Source organism: Mastigoproctus giganteus, chromosome 14 (assembly GCF_048544385.1).
Source record: "Mastigoproctus giganteus isolate SK-2022 chromosome 14, ASM4854438v1, whole genome shotgun sequence".
NCBI lineage: Eukaryota > Metazoa > Arthropoda > Arachnida > Uropygi > Thelyphonidae > Mastigoproctus > Mastigoproctus giganteus.
Window position 1 is genome coordinate 35,163,025 of NC_143588.1, and position 21,694 is coordinate 35,184,718.

The window sequence follows — 21,694 nt, forward strand, 5'->3', positions numbered from 1 at the left end:
ATCACCGCTGATGGTCAAAAGTTGCTACCATATTCAATTTTAAATGAAAAAACCATACCGAAGAATGAAATTTTACCCAAATTGTGCATGCACAAAAAAACGGATGGAAGTCGGCAGAGCTTATGGAGGAACTGGACAAACATTTAGAGGGAATGGTTGTGTGAATTTTTTTTTTTTTTGGCTGCATGTCTCGTTGCACTTCTAGTAGTGCTACATAAGCTCATAAGTTTGCTTTCTTGCATCACATGCCTCTATTACTATTCCATGTTCCATGATCCTGATTGGTTGGTGGATAGAACAATAGGTACATTCTGGTAGTGACAAGATATATAGCCATCCCAAGTTATATTAAAATGCTTGTAAAAGTAAAGGTTAAATTTCATAATTTTAAATACACTAAGCTAAATTCCATTATTTGCAAGGCATCATACATTGTACAGAATCATTTTTGAAACAGACTTGTATGCTTAGTCTCTTACCATATCTTGTCATATAGAAAATATGTACATAGCAGAAAGATCACCTTAGAAATATTACTACATTACATGGAATGAAAAGGGGAACTAATTCCTCTTTGAACTAAAGAGGGAAGGTACAAAAAAACTTTCTATAAAATGCTTCATTTCTGTAAACTGCAGTGCCTGGAGACTAGGCACCTGCATGGAGATCTGATTGAGGTGTTTAAGGCTTTGAATGGATTGATGGTATCCTTCATCTTACTCAGACCTACACACATGCGGGGGGGGGGGGGTTCAAATTGAGGAAGGATAGTTGCATGATCAATGTGCAGAAACTTTTCTTCAGCCAGTGGGTATTTGATTGTTGGAACAGACTTCTATCTGATGCTGTTTAAATGGGTTGTTTGAATAAATTCAAGGAAGAACTATCCAGGTGAAATGGGATTTTTTTTTTGGCTGATGCCATATAAACTGGCTTTCTTGCATTGCTACCACTGCTACTAATACTAAAACTCTTGAGAAAACACGAATACATTACCGACCTGGTTCTGGGAAATCTAAACACTCTCAATCTGCATCACATGGGTTCTGTAAAATGAGATCCTCTCTAGATTTAATGATTTTGTGCATTGTATTAATGAATACACGCACATATGCTTTATTTAGGAATGAGCACTTAATTATGATTTTTTTGAAATAGATAAGCAATTGATACAAATTTGCAACATAGCATTGTGTATGGTTTACATTAATTTTGATTACCTAGTCACCTGCAAAATATTATTTAAAACTTATTGTGGAAGAGAACCTTTAGTTAATACCTTACCTCCAAGGATGGGAGGGAGGGAGAGAGAGAGAGAGAGAGAGAGAGAGAGAGAGAGAGAGAGAGAGAGAGAGAGAGAGAGAGAGAGAGTTTCACAAGGTTTTCATAATGTTCGGCTCTCAATTTGAATTGATTCTGTAACTAATAAATTTTAAACATATTTCTGATTGTCTTGCCACCCCCTTATCATTCAGTAGCTGTCTTTCAAAGTCGAAAGACATTTACAAATAAATTAAAACCTGGATTTCAAACTGCGAAAAGGTTTCAGTGGGTTTGAATTAACCCTATAAGCTCATGTAAGTATTAATTAAAAAAAGAAATAGAAAATTTTACTCACTCTTATTAACACTGTGCAGGATGTTCATAAGTATCATTTAAAATATTAAAATATTAGTTTTGTTGTGGTATGTGATGCATTAATTTAATCAGTGTATTTAGTAATGTAGTCAATGTATTTGGTAATGTATTAATTTATTCAGTAACGATTGTGCTGTAGAGATATACATAGAAAATAAATTCATTATTATCATATGCAAGAAAATAAATTCCTTACATATAATAAGAAGATAACACAGTTTTTTTTTTTTTTTTTTTTACTGCTATACAGGGTGTCTCAAAAATATTGGTACAAACGTTTAGGGGAGGTAGGTAACATCTAAAGGAATGTAAATCGCATAGGAACCCATAACCGGAAACGTCACCGTACGTCAGTAGACGGTGCGGTAGTCGCCGCACGAAGAGCATGCATCGATATACGAACTGTGAGTTGGCAGACATGCACCTAGTATATTGATTAGCAGAGGGCAATGAATGAGCCACTCTACGAATTTATAGAGAACGCTTCCCAGACAGACATGTACCGGACCACCGTTTGTTTGCAGGTGTGCATCAAAATTTGTGTGATTATAGGTCATTTAGAGGTAACAGGAGTAGTGCGGGCAGACCACATTCGATGCAAACTCCCATCAAGGAAGAAAGTGTTGAATGCCATTCAGAATAATCCTACTACCAGCACACATGCCATTGCCTCTGCATTAGAAGTGTCTTGTTGCAGTGTACAGCATGTCTGGCACGACGATTCCTTACACCCCTTTCATTTCCAAAGGGTTCAGTTACTGCTCCCCTAAGATCATCCTTCACGTGTGACTTTTGCGCAGTGGTTTCTCCAAGAAAGTGTTCAAGACTTGAATTTTCCAGCCTATGTTTTGTTGTTGTTATTATTATTTCACTCAGGAAGGCTTATTCAATCAGCACAATGCTCATGTGTGGGCTCACGACAACCCACACAGTGTGCGCCCCCATGCAGCACAACATTGCTTCTCAATAAATGTGTGGGCAGCTATAGTCGGTGACTGCTTAGTCGGCCCATACCTGTTACCATCCCGCATGATCTCCACTAAATACCGGATCTTTCTTGAACAAGTTCTACGGCACCTCCGTAGCCAGGTGGGAAGGAGCAGCAGTGCGTAGCACACACTTCTTGATTAGACCGGGGTTCGAGCCAGTCACCACCAAATACGGAGGATGCAGAAAAATCAGGGAATGACCACCGCATATCCTGGAGCAATATGGCCTTATTTGCTAATGCTCCTAAAAACCAAATAACAAACAACAAGTTCTACCAGGGTTACTTGACCATGTTCCAGCAAATGTGAGACACAACATTTGGTTTCAACATGACGGGGTTGCCTGCCCATTATGGAAGGTGTGTTCGTGACCATTTGAACAGGCGTTTTGGGCATCGATGGATTGGCCGTGGTGGGGCCCGTTGCCTGGCCCCCACTCTCACCTGATTTATCGAGCCTTGATTTCTTTCTGTGGGGGGGCCCTCAAATCTATCATGTATGAATCGCCTGTGGAGACGGAAATGGATCTCGTGGTGAGACTCGTCTGCGCTGCCTGCTACTGTCAAAGAAACTCTAGGTGTGTCAGTGTCACGCATGCATCGCATCTCATGGTGGAACCTTTGAGCATCCGTTGTAACATAATGAAATGCATCCATCTCGTACTCCATTGTTAATATTATGTCAGATAAATGTTTGCCACTAATTACTGTCTTGTGTCATTTCTGCTTCTTGTGCCTCTGCTACTACTTTCCTGTGACATTTCTGTTTATGGGTTCATATGCATTTCACATTCCTTTAGATGTTACCTACCTCCCCTAAACGTTTGTACCAATATTTTTGAGACACCGTGTATAGTGTATTCACTGTGTACAAGCAGTATATTAATATTTTAAAATAAGTGTTATGCTGTTTATTATACACTGTTATTATTATTAAAATAAGTGTTAATGTTGTTTATTATACACTATTACACTATGTTCCATAGTACATTTCAGATGGGGATGGAAGACCATCCCCATCTGAAATGTACTATGGAACATAGCTTGCGGTATAGAAAGCTGTAGGGTTTCATCCACTAGAGCAATGGTAATTTGAATCTGGTTATGCAAGTCAAAGTGATAACGTGGCAGTTATGGTACATATTGACGATATCATGAAGTTTCTGAAGAGCGTGATTGTGGAAACTTGAGCGTCAGGTGCTTCCATGTCAAAAATGGCACATCTTGTTGGTTGCTCACAGGCCACTGTGGTTAAGGTATACAAAGAATAGTGTCAAATGGGTCAAATAACCCCCTGTTGATAGAACCATAAAGAATTATTCAAGGTGGATGCTCATGGCAAGGAAAGGGTTCAGAATATTCTGTGGGCTTATCAGCAGGTCATTATGCAATAGTTGACATGCAATATAATATGGTGAATGCAAGAACAATATCCCAAATGATGATATGCTGCATGCACAGATGTATGGGGTTCCACAGCATACGGCCCAAAAGACACTGTCTCCTCCTCACTGCTGATTGTTGTCAATGGCAAATGCTGAGGTGGCAGTATGTTGGTTGCACAGTGGAGGATTAGAAATGAATATGCTGGTTGGATGAGGCCAAATACTTGATGCAACATGCCAGTGGACACCATCCTGTACGGTACAAGCAAAATGAGTCCATGGACCCATTGTGCATGGTCCTAACTATCCAAGCAGGTGGCCGTGATTGCTTAATATGAGAATGTTTTGCTGGCAAAACATTACCATATTAACTTGGCTCATAATAACTAGGATCCCTGGTTCATATGGACCAGTGTTTCACTGGTGAAGTCTACCTGCAGCTCTTAGGAGACCATGTGCAACCCTGCCACATTGCATTTTTTCTTGGAAAGAAATGGGATCTTCCAAGATGATAATGCACCGTGTCATCGGTACCACACTGTGCACAAGTGGTTTGAAGAAACAATGAAGATATCACCCATCTGGATTGTCTTCGAAATTCGCCTAAGCTCAATCCAGTTAAACACCTGGGGATGTTTTGGAACAGGAAGTGAGGCATGTGGACACAAAACTACAACTATTCCGACATTGGGAAACCTTGCAGGCAACATTGGCTCTAGATCTCTATCTTCAGACATCTTGTGGTATCAACACCTAGACAAATAGTGGCTGTTATCCATGTGAACAGTGACCCACACATTAGGTAAATAGTCATAATTCAGCTATAATACATTTTACTTGCCAGAAACAGAGTATCCACCCTATCTTGTGTAATATTTGATACTTGCAAAAAAAAAAATAATGATATTTTTCTCTTTTTTTTGCATTATTGCTTTCAGTAAACTTCTTAACAAGAATGAACTGCTCATATTTACACTGAGTAAGCCAATGACATTTGATGTTAATTCAGAAAAGCTGGAAGTGATAGACAGAAACTGCCATTTATGAGTACACCTGTAACAATATATGTTTGATTATAGTTGTGAAATTTTACCTTTGGTCGTGTTGAATTAAATCTACTTTTTGGACACATAGAATAAATCAATATTTAAAGAAAAGATTAACCATGAAGCTGCTTCAGGAGGTTTTCTCTTGTTTTCCATATCAATTTCCCAAGAAAAGTTAAAAAGATGAAAGACAAAATAATTTACTCTACTTCTATACTTTATAGGAGTAGAGTCATGAAACAATCACAACATGGGTTTGTTAAAGGGGAATTGTGCCTTCCAAATCTAATTAGCTAATATGAGTTTGTCAGAAAGGAAAAGTCACTGCATGAAAAGAATGATTATAACATGATATACTTAGGTTTCAGAAATTTATTTGATACTGAACCACATGTATGATTTATAAAAATTGGAGCAGTGGGACATTAGGGGAATATTTCTGCTATGGATAAAAGGATGGTTAAGTGGTAGAAGATAAAGAGCTGTTATTAATGGCCCATGCTTCATGGATTAATATGATAAGTCAAATTCCACAGGAGTTGCTGCTGATCTCTTAATGTTTATTAATTACATTGATCTTTCAAGTTTGATGTCTGAGTTTGCTGATGCAAAGGTGACTACACTGGTTAAGTGACATTAATCATGGTATTCTGTTTTAATGAGCAAGAAAATTGTAAATGAAATTTAACAGTGATAAATGCAAGGTACCACATATGGGGATGCTAGAATATATAAATTGGGTTGTATCACACTGAAGTTGGTGGCGAATGAACAAGACATAGGAGTAATTGTACATACTAAAGTGAGTTCATTGATCAATATAGACTGACTGCTAGGACAGCTTGTGGGAATCCTGTAAATGATATACATTAATTTTGACAGCTGGAACAAGGAGATGATTATCCCATTGTATAAGGCAGTGATTAACTTGCATCTTGAAGACTACATGTAGGTCAAGAAACCTCGTTTTAAATCTTTCAGAACAGATGCAGAAAAGACCAATGATTAGGCAGGTCACAAAAGAGTACTCTTACCAAGAAAGACTTCATTTCTGAAAATTGCAGCACCACTTGGAAACAATACACCTTCTAGGAAACCTCTTGATAAATAATTTAAGGGTTGGTTTGGGATAATTTGTACAGTTCAACATTAAATTCTCTGAGCAGTGCAGACCAGCTGCTAAAACAGCCTGTGATGTTCTATTAATGTTTTACAGAAACTTTTCAGTAGGGCGATTATCTCATTGTTTAAAGCAGTGATTAGATCACATCTGGAATACTGCATACAGTTTTGGAAACCTCATCTCAGAATCATTCTCCGCACCCTTTACAACCGCTTTTCTCAAACTGTGTTCCGCGGAACACTAGTGTTCCGTGAGATGTGAACGAGTGTTCCACGAAAAATCATAATTAATAATTTAAAAAAAAATAACAAATTTTGCATATTTGTAGCGTACACCACTTTTGTATCATTATAATATTTAGCATAATTTTTTTTTGGTTATTAATATAATGGCATAGATTAATAATCAAATAGTCCATGGAACACATTATTTTGACGGGCTTTTGCGTATAGAAGTAATGACACCTAAGAAAAAGTAGCAATGTGATCTAGTATGCCATTCGTATGCGATTTAGCTTGGAGTACATGGGTTGAAGGAAAGGAGGAAGCGAACCGATATAACTAAACTCACTTCCTTGTATAAATTTGTTTTGATAATTATTAGTATTTCGAAATATTATTATTAAAATATGTGACCATACATTTGTGGGTGAAAAAAGGAGCTTTAAAACGAGAAGAAAAGTACTTCTAGTAGTGCAACTGTGGTCGATGAAAACGAACACAATATTGTCACACTTCAAAGTGAGGATGAACAATCGCAGCCTTTTTGTTCTCCAGAAATCTGAAGTGAAAAAACAGGAATCAACTAATAAAAGACCAAAACGAAAATATAATGACAATTATTTCAGTTTTGGTGTTACATGTTGGAAAGAAAGATGCTCCTAATGCACAGTACAGTCATATGTAATAAAATATTAGCAAGAGTTCTTTGGCTCCCACTAAACTTGTGGGTCAGCTCCGACAGGCAGGGGTGCCTGCCAACCTGTTCAGTGTGCTCCGGAGTTACCTCGCTGATAGAGAAATAAAGGTCAACACTCCCTACAAAGAAATAAGAAAGAAAATCTTCAGTGGCTGCCCACAGAGATCAGTCCCAGGACCAACATTGTGGAACCTCATGATGGATGAATTCCTACATAAAGACCTGGAAGGGGTCCACTTGCAGGCTTTTGCAGATGACTTCTATTGGAGCACAACTAGAAACACTGGCAAATCGCACCCTGAAAATCCTCCAGGATTGGGCTGGACTGCACCTACTCCAGATTTCACCAACAAAAACAAATTCTATACTCTTAAAGGGAGCACTGGACACCCGCAGACCACACCAAATAAAGATTGGCACCACAACCGTATGGCTAAGCACAGAACTTAAATACTTGGGAGTCATACTGGATACCCAATTATTGTTCAAACCTCACCTCAATTATCTCAGAAAAAAAATACGGAGCTGCACTGCCATGATAAACAGGATTGCCCAGCGAAACTGGGGCTAAAACAACGAACAATGATTCTCTATTACAAAGCAGCATTTCTACCAATTGTAACCTATGCAGCAGGTGCATGGTACAGAAAAGCTGGCACTGCTGTCAGCCTACGGATCTATACACAGAATAATGCTTCTCACTGCCACCCGTGCCTGCAGCATGGTGAGCACTCACACTCTGCAAATCATCGCTTGAATCCTCCCCATAGACCTCGAGGTGGTTAGGAGAGGCATACTCTACGAGCCTAGTAAGGTAACACTGGCATGCACCAGGACTTTGATGCAAACCCAGGAAACAACCGTGTGGCAGAAAAAAGGCTTCATGCCCACTTCCTGCGTAGCAAACGTGGTGGGACACCTCTACAAAAGGCCGGATAACCAAAAGGTTTTTCTCCAATGTGGACGGATTCCAGCTAAAACTCCCAACTTTGTATGCACCGGGTCTATCTGCAACTTACTGCTTACATCACATGGTGCCCTAAATGCCAAACTAACTGTACTGGGAATAGTGGACGATCCAAACTGCACCTGCGGCGAACAAGAAACGTGGGCTCGCCTAATGTTTGACTGCCACCAATATGATGACCTCTGCTGTCAACTGGTGACAAAATTGAAACGCCCCCCCAAAGACCAGGAACAATATATCCTGGATGAAAAAGAATCATACACAGCCTTCACTGATTATGCCCAGGAATTGTTCATTGGACATCGAACCATACAATCTCAACAAATGAACTCGCAACTCAATCAAAATGCGAATGAAGACTCAGAGACAGAAACTGGAGAACATGAAAGAAAACTTCAGAGGAGTAACAAAGCAACACTATATTATGACAAGGCTAAGGATGGAGACCAGAATTAAGCCTGATGGGTCACGGAAGCTGAAACACCATCACGAAATGTGACTGTGCACGTCTAACAAAGAACATCTACATCTGAATCTAGAGAAACGGACGAGGAACTCAACTGCATGAAAGACCACAATCCTGCACCGAACCAGTGACCGGATTGGAACACACCGATCTAGACGACGCAGCCTCGCTGCCAACATGCCTTGTTGGCGATGAATCGAGCACTCTGACTTGATTCCTTTTAATTCCCTTCCCTGGCAGGGGAGGGAGGAGACACTGTCTCCTTACTCTCCCGCCGACCCTCTCTTCACCTGGTGGGGCATGGGCATGCCCCACTGATCATCTGGGGGGCACCTTCCCTGTCGCCCCCCATACTTCTGCCTTTATCTCCCAGTCTTCCACCCCCCCCCTACTCTATCTTTACTCAAGTGTCATCCCCACACACCAAATCAACTTTCGCTCAAAGTATAGTTTCGCTCAGTTCATTCTAAGTGATACCCCAACAATCGATGCTGCATGCATGCAAATTCAAATTTTTTTTTTTTTTTTTTTTTTTAAGGTCCTTGGTGCCAAAATCTTAGGAAAGTAAACGGCAGGACCTGCCAGAGTAAATCTAAGTCTACTGGGTTCCTGGTCTGCCTCCACGGGGTGAAAGTGGGACAATGTTGGGCCTCAGTAGGGGTCCAGCGGCTAAATGACCAGATGAACAATGGTACATAACACTACACATATACAATGTTCATACACTTTTAAATCTCTGGCATTTCCAGTCAACTGATTCACCCACAATGAAAGCAACGTGGAGATGGGGGGAACCCCTGGTGCCGTATGACTACAACACACTTTACACTTTAAACTTGTGTTTCATAAATGTTCCGTGAATATGTTGTGAAATGAAAAGTGTTCCGTGACTAAAAGAGTTTGAGAAACGCTCTTTACAACATCAAGCTGTTGTAATGGGTGGAGAGAGATGTTATTTGATTTTTAGGAGCATTAGCAACTAAGGCCATATTGCTCCGGGCACATGCAGTGGTCATTCCCTGACCTTTCCACATCCTCTGTATTTGGTGGTGACGGGCTCGAACTCCGGTCTAATCAAGAAGCGTGTGCTATGCACTGCTGCTCCTGCCCACCTAGCTACAGAAGTGCCACATACTGTAGCACTGTAGATATTATCAGGTAGCTTGTTGGAAATTATATGAAGAATTGAAGTGCAGGTTTTTCAGTCATATGAAAGAAGTATTTGCGAGCTTAAAATCTTATAGAATTTTTAAGATTTTTGTGAAAGAGCTTTTTGAAAAAAAAGAGGCTAAATATGGCAGGATAAAGAATGTAATATAAATATCTCGTTACTTTGGCACAATGTGTTTTGTAAGTTTATACTGAGTATATTTCTTATGAGAAATTGTAATGAATATTTTATATGAAAATATAAAATATTATTGATTTTGAAAATATAAAATATTATTGATTATTGCTTCTTGATTAGACCGGGGCTCGAACCCCGGTCTAATCAAGAAGCGTGTGCTACGCACTGTTGCCCCTGCCCACCTGGCTGCGGAGGTGCCAGTGGTGAAGAGAGAAGCAACAAGATCAGTACAATATTCTTAACAGGTTTTACAAGAGGATTTTCTTACCAAGGGACACAAAGGGCATAGTTTCTAGAAACTAAAGTGTAGTTTATGTAAATTAGGCATCAGTGTTGTGTCCTGATTCAGGTGTATTAGAATTGAGGGATTGTCAGCCATCTGTTGTACCGGGCAGCATATGCCAACTGCCATTCACCTCAACTCTCAGTCAGTTGTAGTCTCTCTGTCCTAGCACATTGAGTGGTAGTGTTTCTCTCTTCGGACTATTTCCTATACAGACCTTGAACAGCCGTAATGCCTGCAGTTGCCAAGATGCTTGGCCCACCTTTCTCACAACGCAAGTCATTCACCAATCTATTCGGTCTGTCCCCTTGCCAATTGTATGGGCTTCATACTGAAAAACCTATAGACACTACCCATCCTGTTACTATATCTACTCTTCCAGCCGCCCGTGACTACCAAATACGGAGGATGCGGAAAGGTCAAGGAATAACCACCGCATATCCCTGGAGCAATATGGCCTTAGTTGCTAACGCTCCTAAAAACCAAATAACAACAACTCTGGCAGCCAGTGATGTAACTTCTAGGTGCTGTGGGATTCTAAATTTATTAGAATCATCTATTTATCTTTAGACTGGAAAAAAAAAAATTTCATTTTGCTGTTATAATATTAATTAGTCATTATTTTTTTATAATGAAAGTTTAGAAGTACTGCAGATTAAATGCTGCCTTGACATTAAACTGTTAATGGTGACTCTTATTTGATGAACATTTTATAATGTCGGAAAATTATATTGTTGAAATTCCTTTAATGTTTTTACTTTAAACTTGATAATGTTTTTGGCTAGACAGTATTTTTACTTTAAACAAGGTGATGTGAAAATATTTTAGAAGTTTGTTCCAGAAACGAGAAGAGTTATGAGGGGAATACGTGATGGAAGAGGAAAGTTAGAGGCGCCTCCATAGCCAGGTGGGAAGGAGCAGCAGTGCGTAGCACACGCTTCTTGATTAGACTGGGGTTCGAGCCCGTCACCACCAAATACGGAAGATGTGGAAAGGTCAAGAATGACCACCGCATATTCATGGAGCAATGTGGCCTTAGTTGCTAATGCTCCTAAAAACCAAATAACAAACAGGAAAGTTAGTTTGATGAATTTTGAGTTGCATCTTGGATGGATAACAGGTTGTGTTTGTTCATTCAAGTTTAGAAGAATTTGAATTTCAGATAGTCATTCAGAAAAGCATCACCTATGAAAACAGGAAAAGTATGAAATAGAGATGGAAATTGTTTGTGTGTGTTTTATATAAACATATAAAAAGAAGTAGTCAGTTGTGGGAATAGTATTTGAGCAATATGGAAGAAGAATGCAGATGCAAAGGAAATGATATTTGTGATATACCATTAAAGGCTCAAATGTATGGTCAGTTCATGTTTAGAAATCTGAGTATCATTAATGATGAACTTGTAACCCACACCTATCAGTGTTAAACCTCAACTACTGTTTTTCTGCCTGATTCATCCAAAACTTGTTTAAGTTGCATACTCTGTCATTAACACTCTGTTCACTCCTGCTTCACCAAACACCAGACATCAAACCTGACGTGTCCACACAACTATCATCAACAAAAGCAAAAAACAACGGAGGGGGGAACAAACCCCCTGGAACTCCAACTACAACATTTGTTTATGACGTCTGTGTATATTCTTTTTTTTTTTTTTTTTTTTGCATGATTTCATTTTAAAAAAAATGAAGTTTATTATTATTCTAAAGAGAAATATATTGTCCCTTATTACTAATATATCATTACTCTTGCATTTAGATGGCTGTATTACACTACAATTTTGTGTGAAGAAATCTAAGCTTTGTTATTAACTTTGTTAATATACATTTTTATCGTTTTTGTATCTGATTATTAAGCTAGCTAGTTTAAGTTAGTTTGCAGTTGTATGAAATGCTTTTAAATAGTTTTGAAACCTAGGTTTCTGTAATAAGTGTAAATTTTAGCACTGGGCTAATTTTTTATTTCTTAATTTAAATATGAATTACCTTTGGAGTACATCCTTACTACTTTTGAAAATACTTAATTTGAGAGAATATGACTTTATTCATTTCAGTGTGCAGTCATCGTTGGCTGGTGCTTTAGTTTCTCTACATTACCTTCCTGAAAAACTTAATCCAATTATTCGTCCTTTAATGGAATCTGTGAAGAGAGAACAAAATGAACTGTTTCAGGTATTTATTTTGTATAGTTATATAGATTAATTTAACATAATTTAACTGTGCTTTTTTAAATTGCATGAATTATTATTAAAAAAAATTTATTGTGTTTATACAGAGGTGTACACAAAGAATAATTATGATTGAAAGGCCTATTAATCCATAAACATCATTCCAATTGTGTATGATAATGTTACCATTTGGAGTCTGCTTGGTATGAAGTAGTGAAAAAATCAGATTATTAGTAGTATTCAGTATGTTTTCAGACCCTAACTGTGTGCTCTCATGTTTTAAAAGGGAATGTACAGTGAGTTTTTCAACTTTTGTTAGTAGAAATGAGTTGTTCACACAACTCGTTTCTAACATTGTTATCAATAACTTTGATAACATTTTGACTTGATAGTAGCAGTCTTATTTCATGCATTTGATATCTGATAACAGAAGTAACGCTTAATGCACGCGCGCACACACACACACACACACACACACACACACATACACACACACACACAGAGTAAAATAACACTTTTCTATGTGTATGTTAATAATACTAATTGCATTATATTTGAAAAAATGTAGCTACCTAGACCATATGTTTTGACCTTGGATGTCACTTGCAAGTTGACTGTTTTGTGAAGCCAACGGGACCATGTTTAACAATCATTACACTGAGTGAAAACTGTCAATATGCATTTCTACAAAAAGTTAGACAACAGTTATGGGATATATGGTAGAACCATTTCTGAATCAAAATTGGATGCAAAGGATTGATTCTGCATCACAACAATGCTTCTGCTACAGGAGACAGATCTGAATACTGTGGAGAGTGAAGACCAACATGTTGCTTCTCCCCTGAATTTGTCACACATTTAAGTTGTCACAGTTCCTCTTGAATGTGAAGAGAATGTTGTCTATGTTTTGTGATGACATCAGTGGGAGAAGTTTATATGAGTATGAGCCAAATTTTAATTATTATTTCTACAAAGAAGTACTAAAGCAGTTATTGGAAAATTTGCTAGAAATATAGTCTGCCGGAGGTTAAATTGCTGTGTCACGAGTGATTTTGCTTGTGCCAGCTTGAATGCAAAAAAAGTTGAGAAAGTACTTGTTGACATTAGGCTTGAATTAATGTAGATCTGTAATTTTCTGGAAATATATATGAAGGGAAAAGGCATTTGGCAGAAACAGAATGTCTACAAGATATAAAGTTGATATCAGTATGAGCCAAACTTTTAATTATTATTTCTGCAAAGAAGTACCAAAACAGTTATTGGAAAATTTGCTAGAAATATAGTCTGCCGGAGGTTAAATTGCTATGTCATGAGTGCTTTTGCTTGTGCCAGCTTGAATGCAAAAAATGTTGAGAAAGTACTTGTTGACATTAGGCTTGAATTAATGTAGATTTTAATTTTCTGAAAATATATATGAAGGGAAAAGGCATTTGGCGGAAACAGAATGTCTACGAGATATAGAGTGGAGAAACTTTCTTGGAGATGGGTCATTAATTAACCTAACTACCCTCTTTTGAATGAAATCTATCAGTCTGAGCAATGTTTTTGGGCACTGCCCCAGATGTGAGAACAATATTATAATAGGACAGATTTGTGATTTGTAGAGAGTGAACAGCTGTTTGGAGGAGAAGTAATGCAAAGAGCAAAAGAGAAAACTTAGTTTTTTAGCTGCAGAGGATGCAATATTTATGATCTGCTTATGCCAAGAGAGATTAGAAGTCAGGGTAATCCCCAATAGGAATATGCAATCTTTTCTAGAAATCTGAGTGTCATCAAGGGTGTCATCACCTTTTTGCAAGATATAAGACAGGAATAAGTTTTAGAACAATTGAAATCAACTAAGTTTAAGATCAGTTTAAGGAATCGGTAGTGGATATTTGAGAAGTTGAAGCTGTTTGTTTAGGGCAAGGTTTCTTAAACTGGAAGGTGGAGTGCAATGTGCGATCAACAGCAAAACTATGGATAGGATTTCCAGTCAATGGAAGAAGGCCATAATATAAAAGAGGAAAAGTGGGAGAAAGAACTGAACTCGGGGAACACCCGTGTTAGTGGAGTGGTTAGAAGACAGAGAACCATCTGCCATCACTTCCAGTGAGTGGTCTTAGTGAAAACTGGATACCCAATTACAAAAAAATAGTTGGCAAACCATAAGATGGAAGGTTATTTAGAAGACCCTTATGCCATACATGACCAAAAGCCTTTGAAATGTCAAGAGCAACTGCTCGAGTTTCACCAAACTTTTCCTTTGAATTTTTCTATAGATGGATACCATAACTCAATATATCACCAGTGGATTGACACTGTTGGAATCCATACCCTTCATCATTGATCAGATGAAAGGTTTCTAGATAAAGAGTTGGTGACTAATAGATTTATATGTTTGGAAGTATCTGTATTCTAGTTCATATTGATTATTATTTTTATTGTTATTACAGTTATTAATAATATCTGATCTGTAATAAAATTAAATCTTAAGTGTAATCTGTTACTGGTTTATCCAACTTTAATTAATTTTTACTTGCATGAAATTTACATCATTAACAGAAGTCTACACATCGTTTTCTTTTCTCGCAATTTCTATGTTTGACTCGATACCGACATCAAGGTATTAGTATTAGTCATACAGTATAAGGAAGCCACAGGCTTTTGCTGTATCAGCCAAAAAAAAGTAAAAAGTAGATATAGAAAATGTAGAAATTTTATATACTTCCCTCTTCGTGTAGCTAACTATCTAGTTGATCTTTGAACTTCTTCAAATTATCAACCTCCAGTGGCGCATTAGGCCTTCATGGGGCCCAAGGCAAAATGAAATTTGGGAGCCCATTTAAAGAAAATGAGGGCCCAATCAACGTTGAATATTGAATGACAGAAGAACACGGAGAGCTGAACTAAGTTTAGCTCTACGTGTTCTGTCACTCAATACTTAATGTTCTTACACTTGTTCATTTAGCTTTCTTACACTCATTAAAATCAAAAACTGCCTAATTATCCCGCTGCACCTCAGTTCTGTTCAGACATTCACTCAATACTGGGTGATAATATCATGGCTACTTGTTCCCTGCTACTGTACTGTCTTAAGCATAAGGGTGCCAGCGATGCCGGTTACATACAAGGCAACCTTTATTTTTTCAATTAATTCAACCATTTAAGGAAGAACTAAATATAAAATATCATCAAAATTGGTAAAATCCTTTTTGAAATTAAAAAAAAAAAAAAAAAATGTAATTTTCAAATTAATCTTCAAGTAAAGTTCGTTGACTTTGGCAGATAGAAAGTTCAGTTTCCGATAAAAGTTACTTAAAAACATTAGTAAAAAACAGCATGTATGTGTGCATGGGTATATGTAAAAGGCAACTCCTAGAATGTCAGTTCAACTCTGCCTTGTATCTCTGTGAAGAACAGTATCACTGTAAAAAGGGCCAGAAATGTGAGCAGTATAGGTTTGTGTGTGTTCTGGCCACTTGGCTATCCAGAAGCATCAGTCACCTGGAGAGACGTTCTGGGTACTCGTCCATACCACAGGAAGGTGGACCAGTTTCAATAATAAAGCATGTACTGTCTCAGAGGAGACTCTGACTCACCTGGTGTTGCCATAAGGTGGGCCAGGATCCTCTGGGGGGGGGCCCATTTCAGAGGGGGAAAAACACCTGTGGTGCTGGATGTGGGAAAGAAAAAAACTTGTGTTGATAAAAAAAAATAATAATAATAAAATAAAATAAAAACACGCCAGTGGTGTAAAAAAAAACAATAATGAGTTTTTGAAACTGTGATTTTGGAGTCTCCCCTCTGATTGAGGCCCTGTGCAGATGTGTTTTTTACTTATTGGATAATGTGCCACCGTCAACCTCAACAACCTGTGGAGGCAGCTTTTCCCAATAATTAACAATTCTCTTTCTAAAAGAAAATTTCTAATCTACTATTTAGTCTGAAACTCTTCCCGTGTAATTTAATTTATGGCCCCATTCTGGAATTCTTTGTAACAGTGAAAATTTTACCTTCACACACTTTACTGTCCCCTCTCAGAGCCTTATAAACTTCAATCAGGCCTCCCCACCACCAGTGGTGTTTGTGCGCCAAGCTCTGTAGCCCCTGTAATCAAAGTTTTCCTTTGTACAGTTGCCCTTTTCATGATCTTGTTATGTGAGTTTCTCATTGTTGGACACTTTTAAGAAGCCCACGGTATTATTTTATTTATTTATTTTTTTTAAGATATGGTCTCTGTGCTTGGACACAGTTTTCCAAGTGTGACCTTACAATTGCCTTATACTGTGAGATTATAACCTCCCTATCTCCACATGATGTTGTTCGATAAATCATCAAAAGGACCTCATAGGCTTTCATGGCCACCTGTCTGTGCTGCTCAGAGAACTTTATATCCACCTGTATCATAACTTCTAGATCTCCTTCTTTTTGTAATTTTTAGTTTTAAATTCAACCCCTTCACAAGGGATTTTTGGGTGACTATTCCTCAGATGTTGCTACATGAAAACATAGTTGCCACTTTTCTGATTATTTTTAAAGCCTGTTAAAGTCATCCTGAAGGATCATTGGCAGAGATCATTAATGATTCTCCCAATCTTTATATCATCTGCAAATTTTGACATAATGCCCTCTGTCCCTTCGTTGATGTCATTTAGGAAAATCAGAAACAATACTGGGACAAGAAACAATCTTTGGGGAACCTCCTTCAGACCTTAGACTAATATGAAGATTATCCATTAATGATAGCTCACTGCCTTCTGCCCTGCAACCATCCTTCCGCCCATCTTAGAATATAGCCAGTAATCCCAACATGTTCCACCTTATTTAGTGACCTCTGAGGAAGGACTGAGTCAAATTCCTTGCTAAAATCCAAATAACTTTGTCACAATTGTTCCCAACTCATTAGTCATAACTGGGTCAAGTAGCTTAACAATTTAGTTAAACATGATTGCATTCTTAACCATTGCATCCATGATTTTCGCTCTTAGAACCACTTTTATTGATGAGATGTTCGGACTTCTGGAATCTCTATCAAAGGTTCTCTCCCAAGTATCTGTAATCTGCATAATCACTCCTAATTATGTGGGCATCTCCCAATGATGCCCACATAATTAAACTCACTGGTTGGATTCACTCTCTAGTCACCTCCCTCAAAATTACTGGGTATATACCACCAGATCCAGGAACCTTACTTTTCTTTTGGCTTGAATGTTTTTCAAATAAATAGTCATTTCTAATTTTGAAATTACTACTTCATGTGTCTCACTTGCACAGCCTCTCCTCAGCATGAAAGGTGTTTTTGTCACTAAAGACTGATGTAAAATTCCTATTCAGTTTATCAGCAACATCAGCACAGTTATCTGAGACTTTCCCACACACAAATCACAATCAAGAAAATGAATCACAAGAAGAAAATGAATCAGATTATACATAGTGAAATAGTGTTTTTGTCTGCCAGCACTGGGGGTTCCCCCCAATTATGTGTATGTCTCGAACACAGTTGTGGCCACTTAGCCTGGGGGCCTGTGGTGAACCACCAACCCACAATTTCTGTCACCACCTCGGGGAGAGGTGGGCTAGGACCGTAGGAAAGAATAGCCCTAGCTGAGCGAAATAGTATAAAAATAAAATTTTATTGGAAAGAAAACATGGGGAAATATATCCCTATTTCCTATCCAAATATTAGTAGCAAAGGAGTCCATCTGGTTGGAAAGGGGTGACAGTTACAGGTTCCTTGGAAGAGGAAGCCCATTCTGGTCTGGAGGGGGGAGTGAAAGAGGGTATAGTGGGTCAGCCACTAGGCGAAAATGGGGTAGGGATCACCTATGGTGGGGAGGTGAGACAACCACCCTAGGTGGTAGGAATGAAAGAATATAGGGAAAGGGATTCCTCTGGTATGGAGTCCACATCAGACATTGTAATCCACACTGGCCTGGGCTAGCCCAGGCTAGTGTGTGGCCTACTAGAAAACGCGAACAGCATGGATGACCTTGGGGTCCATAAGGATTCCTGGCCATCTGGCGGAGAGGCTGGAATAAAACATACAGTTAATATCGTTCACTCGCACACCATTTTTGTTTTTTTTTTCCCCTTTGGTTTATTTCCCAAGCAAATAAACAAGTAAATAATTTAAAATAAACTCACACTGATTTAAACGACATGAAAATAATCATAATTAGGAGAATATTTATCTACATATCTAATTGAACAATGAAACAAAAACACACTTATATTTGTATAACTATTAATACTAATATTACAAATTAAACATTAAACACATATACTCTGTTTCTCGCAATCATTCTCGGGCATACACTCTTTCTGCCTTGTGTTCACCCAGCTCATTTCATTCAGACTCCATGGTCTTTTTTTTTTTTTTTTTTTTTTCAACAACACACTCACACTCATCGTTCACTTTCACACAACCAATTTCACTCAGTTGCCACATTTACTCTTTCAGCTCTCACCTTCCTATCATTTCCTTTCATACTCACATCTTTACATTCACTCACCCTTTTCACTCCAATTCTCATTCATACTAGCATACTTTGGAAATCTGCAGCTTACAATGTTTTCCATCTGACAGATAACTGCCCTGGCTGCATGTCTGTACCAGCCTCTTTAAAGTTCTCATGTTAGGAAATTCAGTCTATTTTGGTTTAGAAGTGTGCTATGATGGGGACAGTGCCAGCCTGCCTTTATTATCAGTCACATTTGGCTATTTTCTTACCTCTATGGTCCCCTGGTAACTCCAGAAGAAGGGTGTCAGATCTGGTAGTCAAGTCCAGTAAGTTCTAAGTCAATTTAAATATGTTCAGCCATGTAGAGTTTTTTTGTCATTCACAGGGTGTAGGGAGGGGAATGTGCTAGATATATATATTTGGTATATTGATTTGGTACTGATTGGTTGAAGAGTGAGACTGCAAGTTTCAGCAGATTTCAAAAATGTTTTTAGCTTGGTGAAGGCCTTGTAAAAGGCCTCATCCATAATGAATTGGTGCTTTTAGCCTCTAGAAAGGGGGGTCCAATTTCTGAAATTAACTGTGTGTTTTTCATAGATTATACAGTCATATAGAACGTGTGAACAATCTCACTTTTGTCCCAGGTTTGTTTTCCTCCAAAATTTTTCAAATGTATTTCACCTATGAGCAGAATTTATCTTGCTTTTGGATCACATAAATTTAGATACTTTACAATACTTACAAAGTGTTAATTGTATTTGGGCTTTGGCCACATGACCCTTGGAGTGGTCATGTTTTTTCAGAATGTCAGTTTAAAGAGGAACCGGCTTGTTTTGTCATCTGTAAGCACTGTAAAAGGCAATACCAACATTCAGTAATAGATATCTCTTGTCTTGAGTATATTAGGGCACTTGAACAGGCACGTCTGAGAGTGAATTATGACTAGTTCTTTTAATTTGAGCAGTAAAGATCACAATGGAAATGGTATTATGTGCAAACAGTTAAAAATTATGTAGATAAATGGGCATAAATCTAAAACTGAGGCCAGTGAGATTAGAATCTCAGTGGAACAAAACTCAGTTGATATTATTTCAATACAGGAGCCATATTTTTTAAAATTGTCTTCAAATCAGTTGTCTAAAATAGAAGTTTTTCCTATTACCTCAAGAGTTATACAACCTGAATCTTTAAATCCAAAAGCTTGTATAGTTATTATGAATGGTAATTTGGATGTCACAGTTATTAATGGCCTCTGTAACATGGGTTATGTGTATGTTTATTTCTTACTTTTCTTTATCATTTTACCTTTTGTCCATATACTGCCCTCCATCTGAAGATATTCTGTGAAATTCTATATACTCTGTGAAATTGCATCAAATTTCACAAATATTGAATCAGTATACTGCCTTCTTCATCTTGGCAAGTTAAAAGTTTTAATAGTATTGCTTTATTTTCCCCCTCCCTTAACTAATATCGACCTCCAGTACTTAGAAAGCTCGCTGGAATCTATCTTCCCACTAATTCAATCTGCTGACATAGCAATGGTTTTGGGTGACTTTAACTGTCAACTGGCCAATTTAGGATCTTCTCCATCACTGCAGACTAGGGCTCTCTTTAATATGCTTCACAGCTATGATCTTGAACAAATTTGCAATTTTCCAACCAGAGAAAATGCCTACCTCGACCTAATATTTTCCACTACTCACATAGATGTTCACAATGACAACCCTATATTTCACTCGGATCATTCACCTATTACCTTTGACATCACAGTGACTTCTCATAACTTCAAATGCAGCTCCCGTTCTCCACGATTCAATTTCAGAATGGCTGACTGGCCTCTGCTCAACCTAGCTCTAAGAAACGTAGACAAGCAGCTCGCTGACGCTATGGATGACATCGATGTGCTCACCAGCAACCTGATTAACTGTGTCCATTCAGTTATATCTGACATTGTTCCTCAATCCCATCTTACCACACGCTCTACCTACCCGCACTGGTATAACAGCGAATTAATACATAAAATTAAATCCAAAGAATTTTATAGAAACAAATATAAGCAATCAGGTGATAGCCAATATTACGAAATATTCAGCCAACTCCGCAAAGAAGTGAAAACGCTCATATTAAACTCTTACAATATGTATACAGAGTCAGTTCAGGATAGTCTGCTTACTCACAGAGATATCAAACCATTCTGGAATTTCATGAAGCATAAGAATATAACCAGTAGAAAGTTACAACTCCATAACGCAGATGGAATTCTCTTATCTAAACGAATTCAGTATTGCTCAAGAGTTTGCCAAACACTTTTCTAGAATTCAAACAAATGATACATTGAGACCTGCCTCATTTCCTGACTTCACACCTGTTAAAGATGATATCCTCATTCTTCTTCTTCTTCTTTGGTCCTTAGCTGGCAGCTGGGGGAGGCGGTTGGCCACGCAACCAGTATGCTGCTGTAGGTGCCGCAGGGTTTCGGACTTGCTCTGTGATGTTCTTCCATACCTTACGATCCATGGCTTCAGTCCTGGCCTGGTTAAGGTCGAGACGTCGGCTCTTCAAGTCATCTTCCACTTGCTTGGCCCACGTTTTCCTAGGCGCGGTCCGTTGGATGCTCCATTGGGTGGGTCGTTGTCTCCAAAGGAGTGTGGATGGTATTCTGTTCGTGCCCATTCTACATACGTGGCCAAACCATCTGAGCCTTCGCTTCTGGATTTGGTCGGCAATGGTTGGTTGCTGTTGGCATCTGGCGCGGATGGTATCATTAGTGATGCGGTCGCGAAGAGAGATGCCCAAGATCTGCCGCAGGCATCGCATTTGGAATACCTCAAGTTTGTTCAAATCTAACTTGAGACAAATCCATGTTTCCGATCCGTAAAGAAGAATGGGCAGGATCAAAGTCCGGAAGAGTCGGATTTT

At 38.3% G+C, this 21,694-nt stretch overlaps 1 protein-coding gene across 4 annotated transcripts in view; it reads left to right on the top strand.

Moving 5' to 3' along the window:
• Positions 1-21,694, top strand: part of LOC150075060 (TATA-binding protein-associated factor 172-like) — a 934,682-nt gene that overhangs the window by 499,542 nt on the left and 413,446 nt on the right. For all 4 annotated transcript variants that reach the window (XM_090388242.1, XM_090388245.1, XM_090388243.1 and 1 more), the window contains exon 21: positions 12,216-12,333. In XM_090388242.1, coding sequence (XP_090244368.1) covers positions 12,216-12,333 — 118 coding nt within the window. The remainder of the gene's footprint in view (positions 1-12,215; positions 12,334-21,694) is intronic.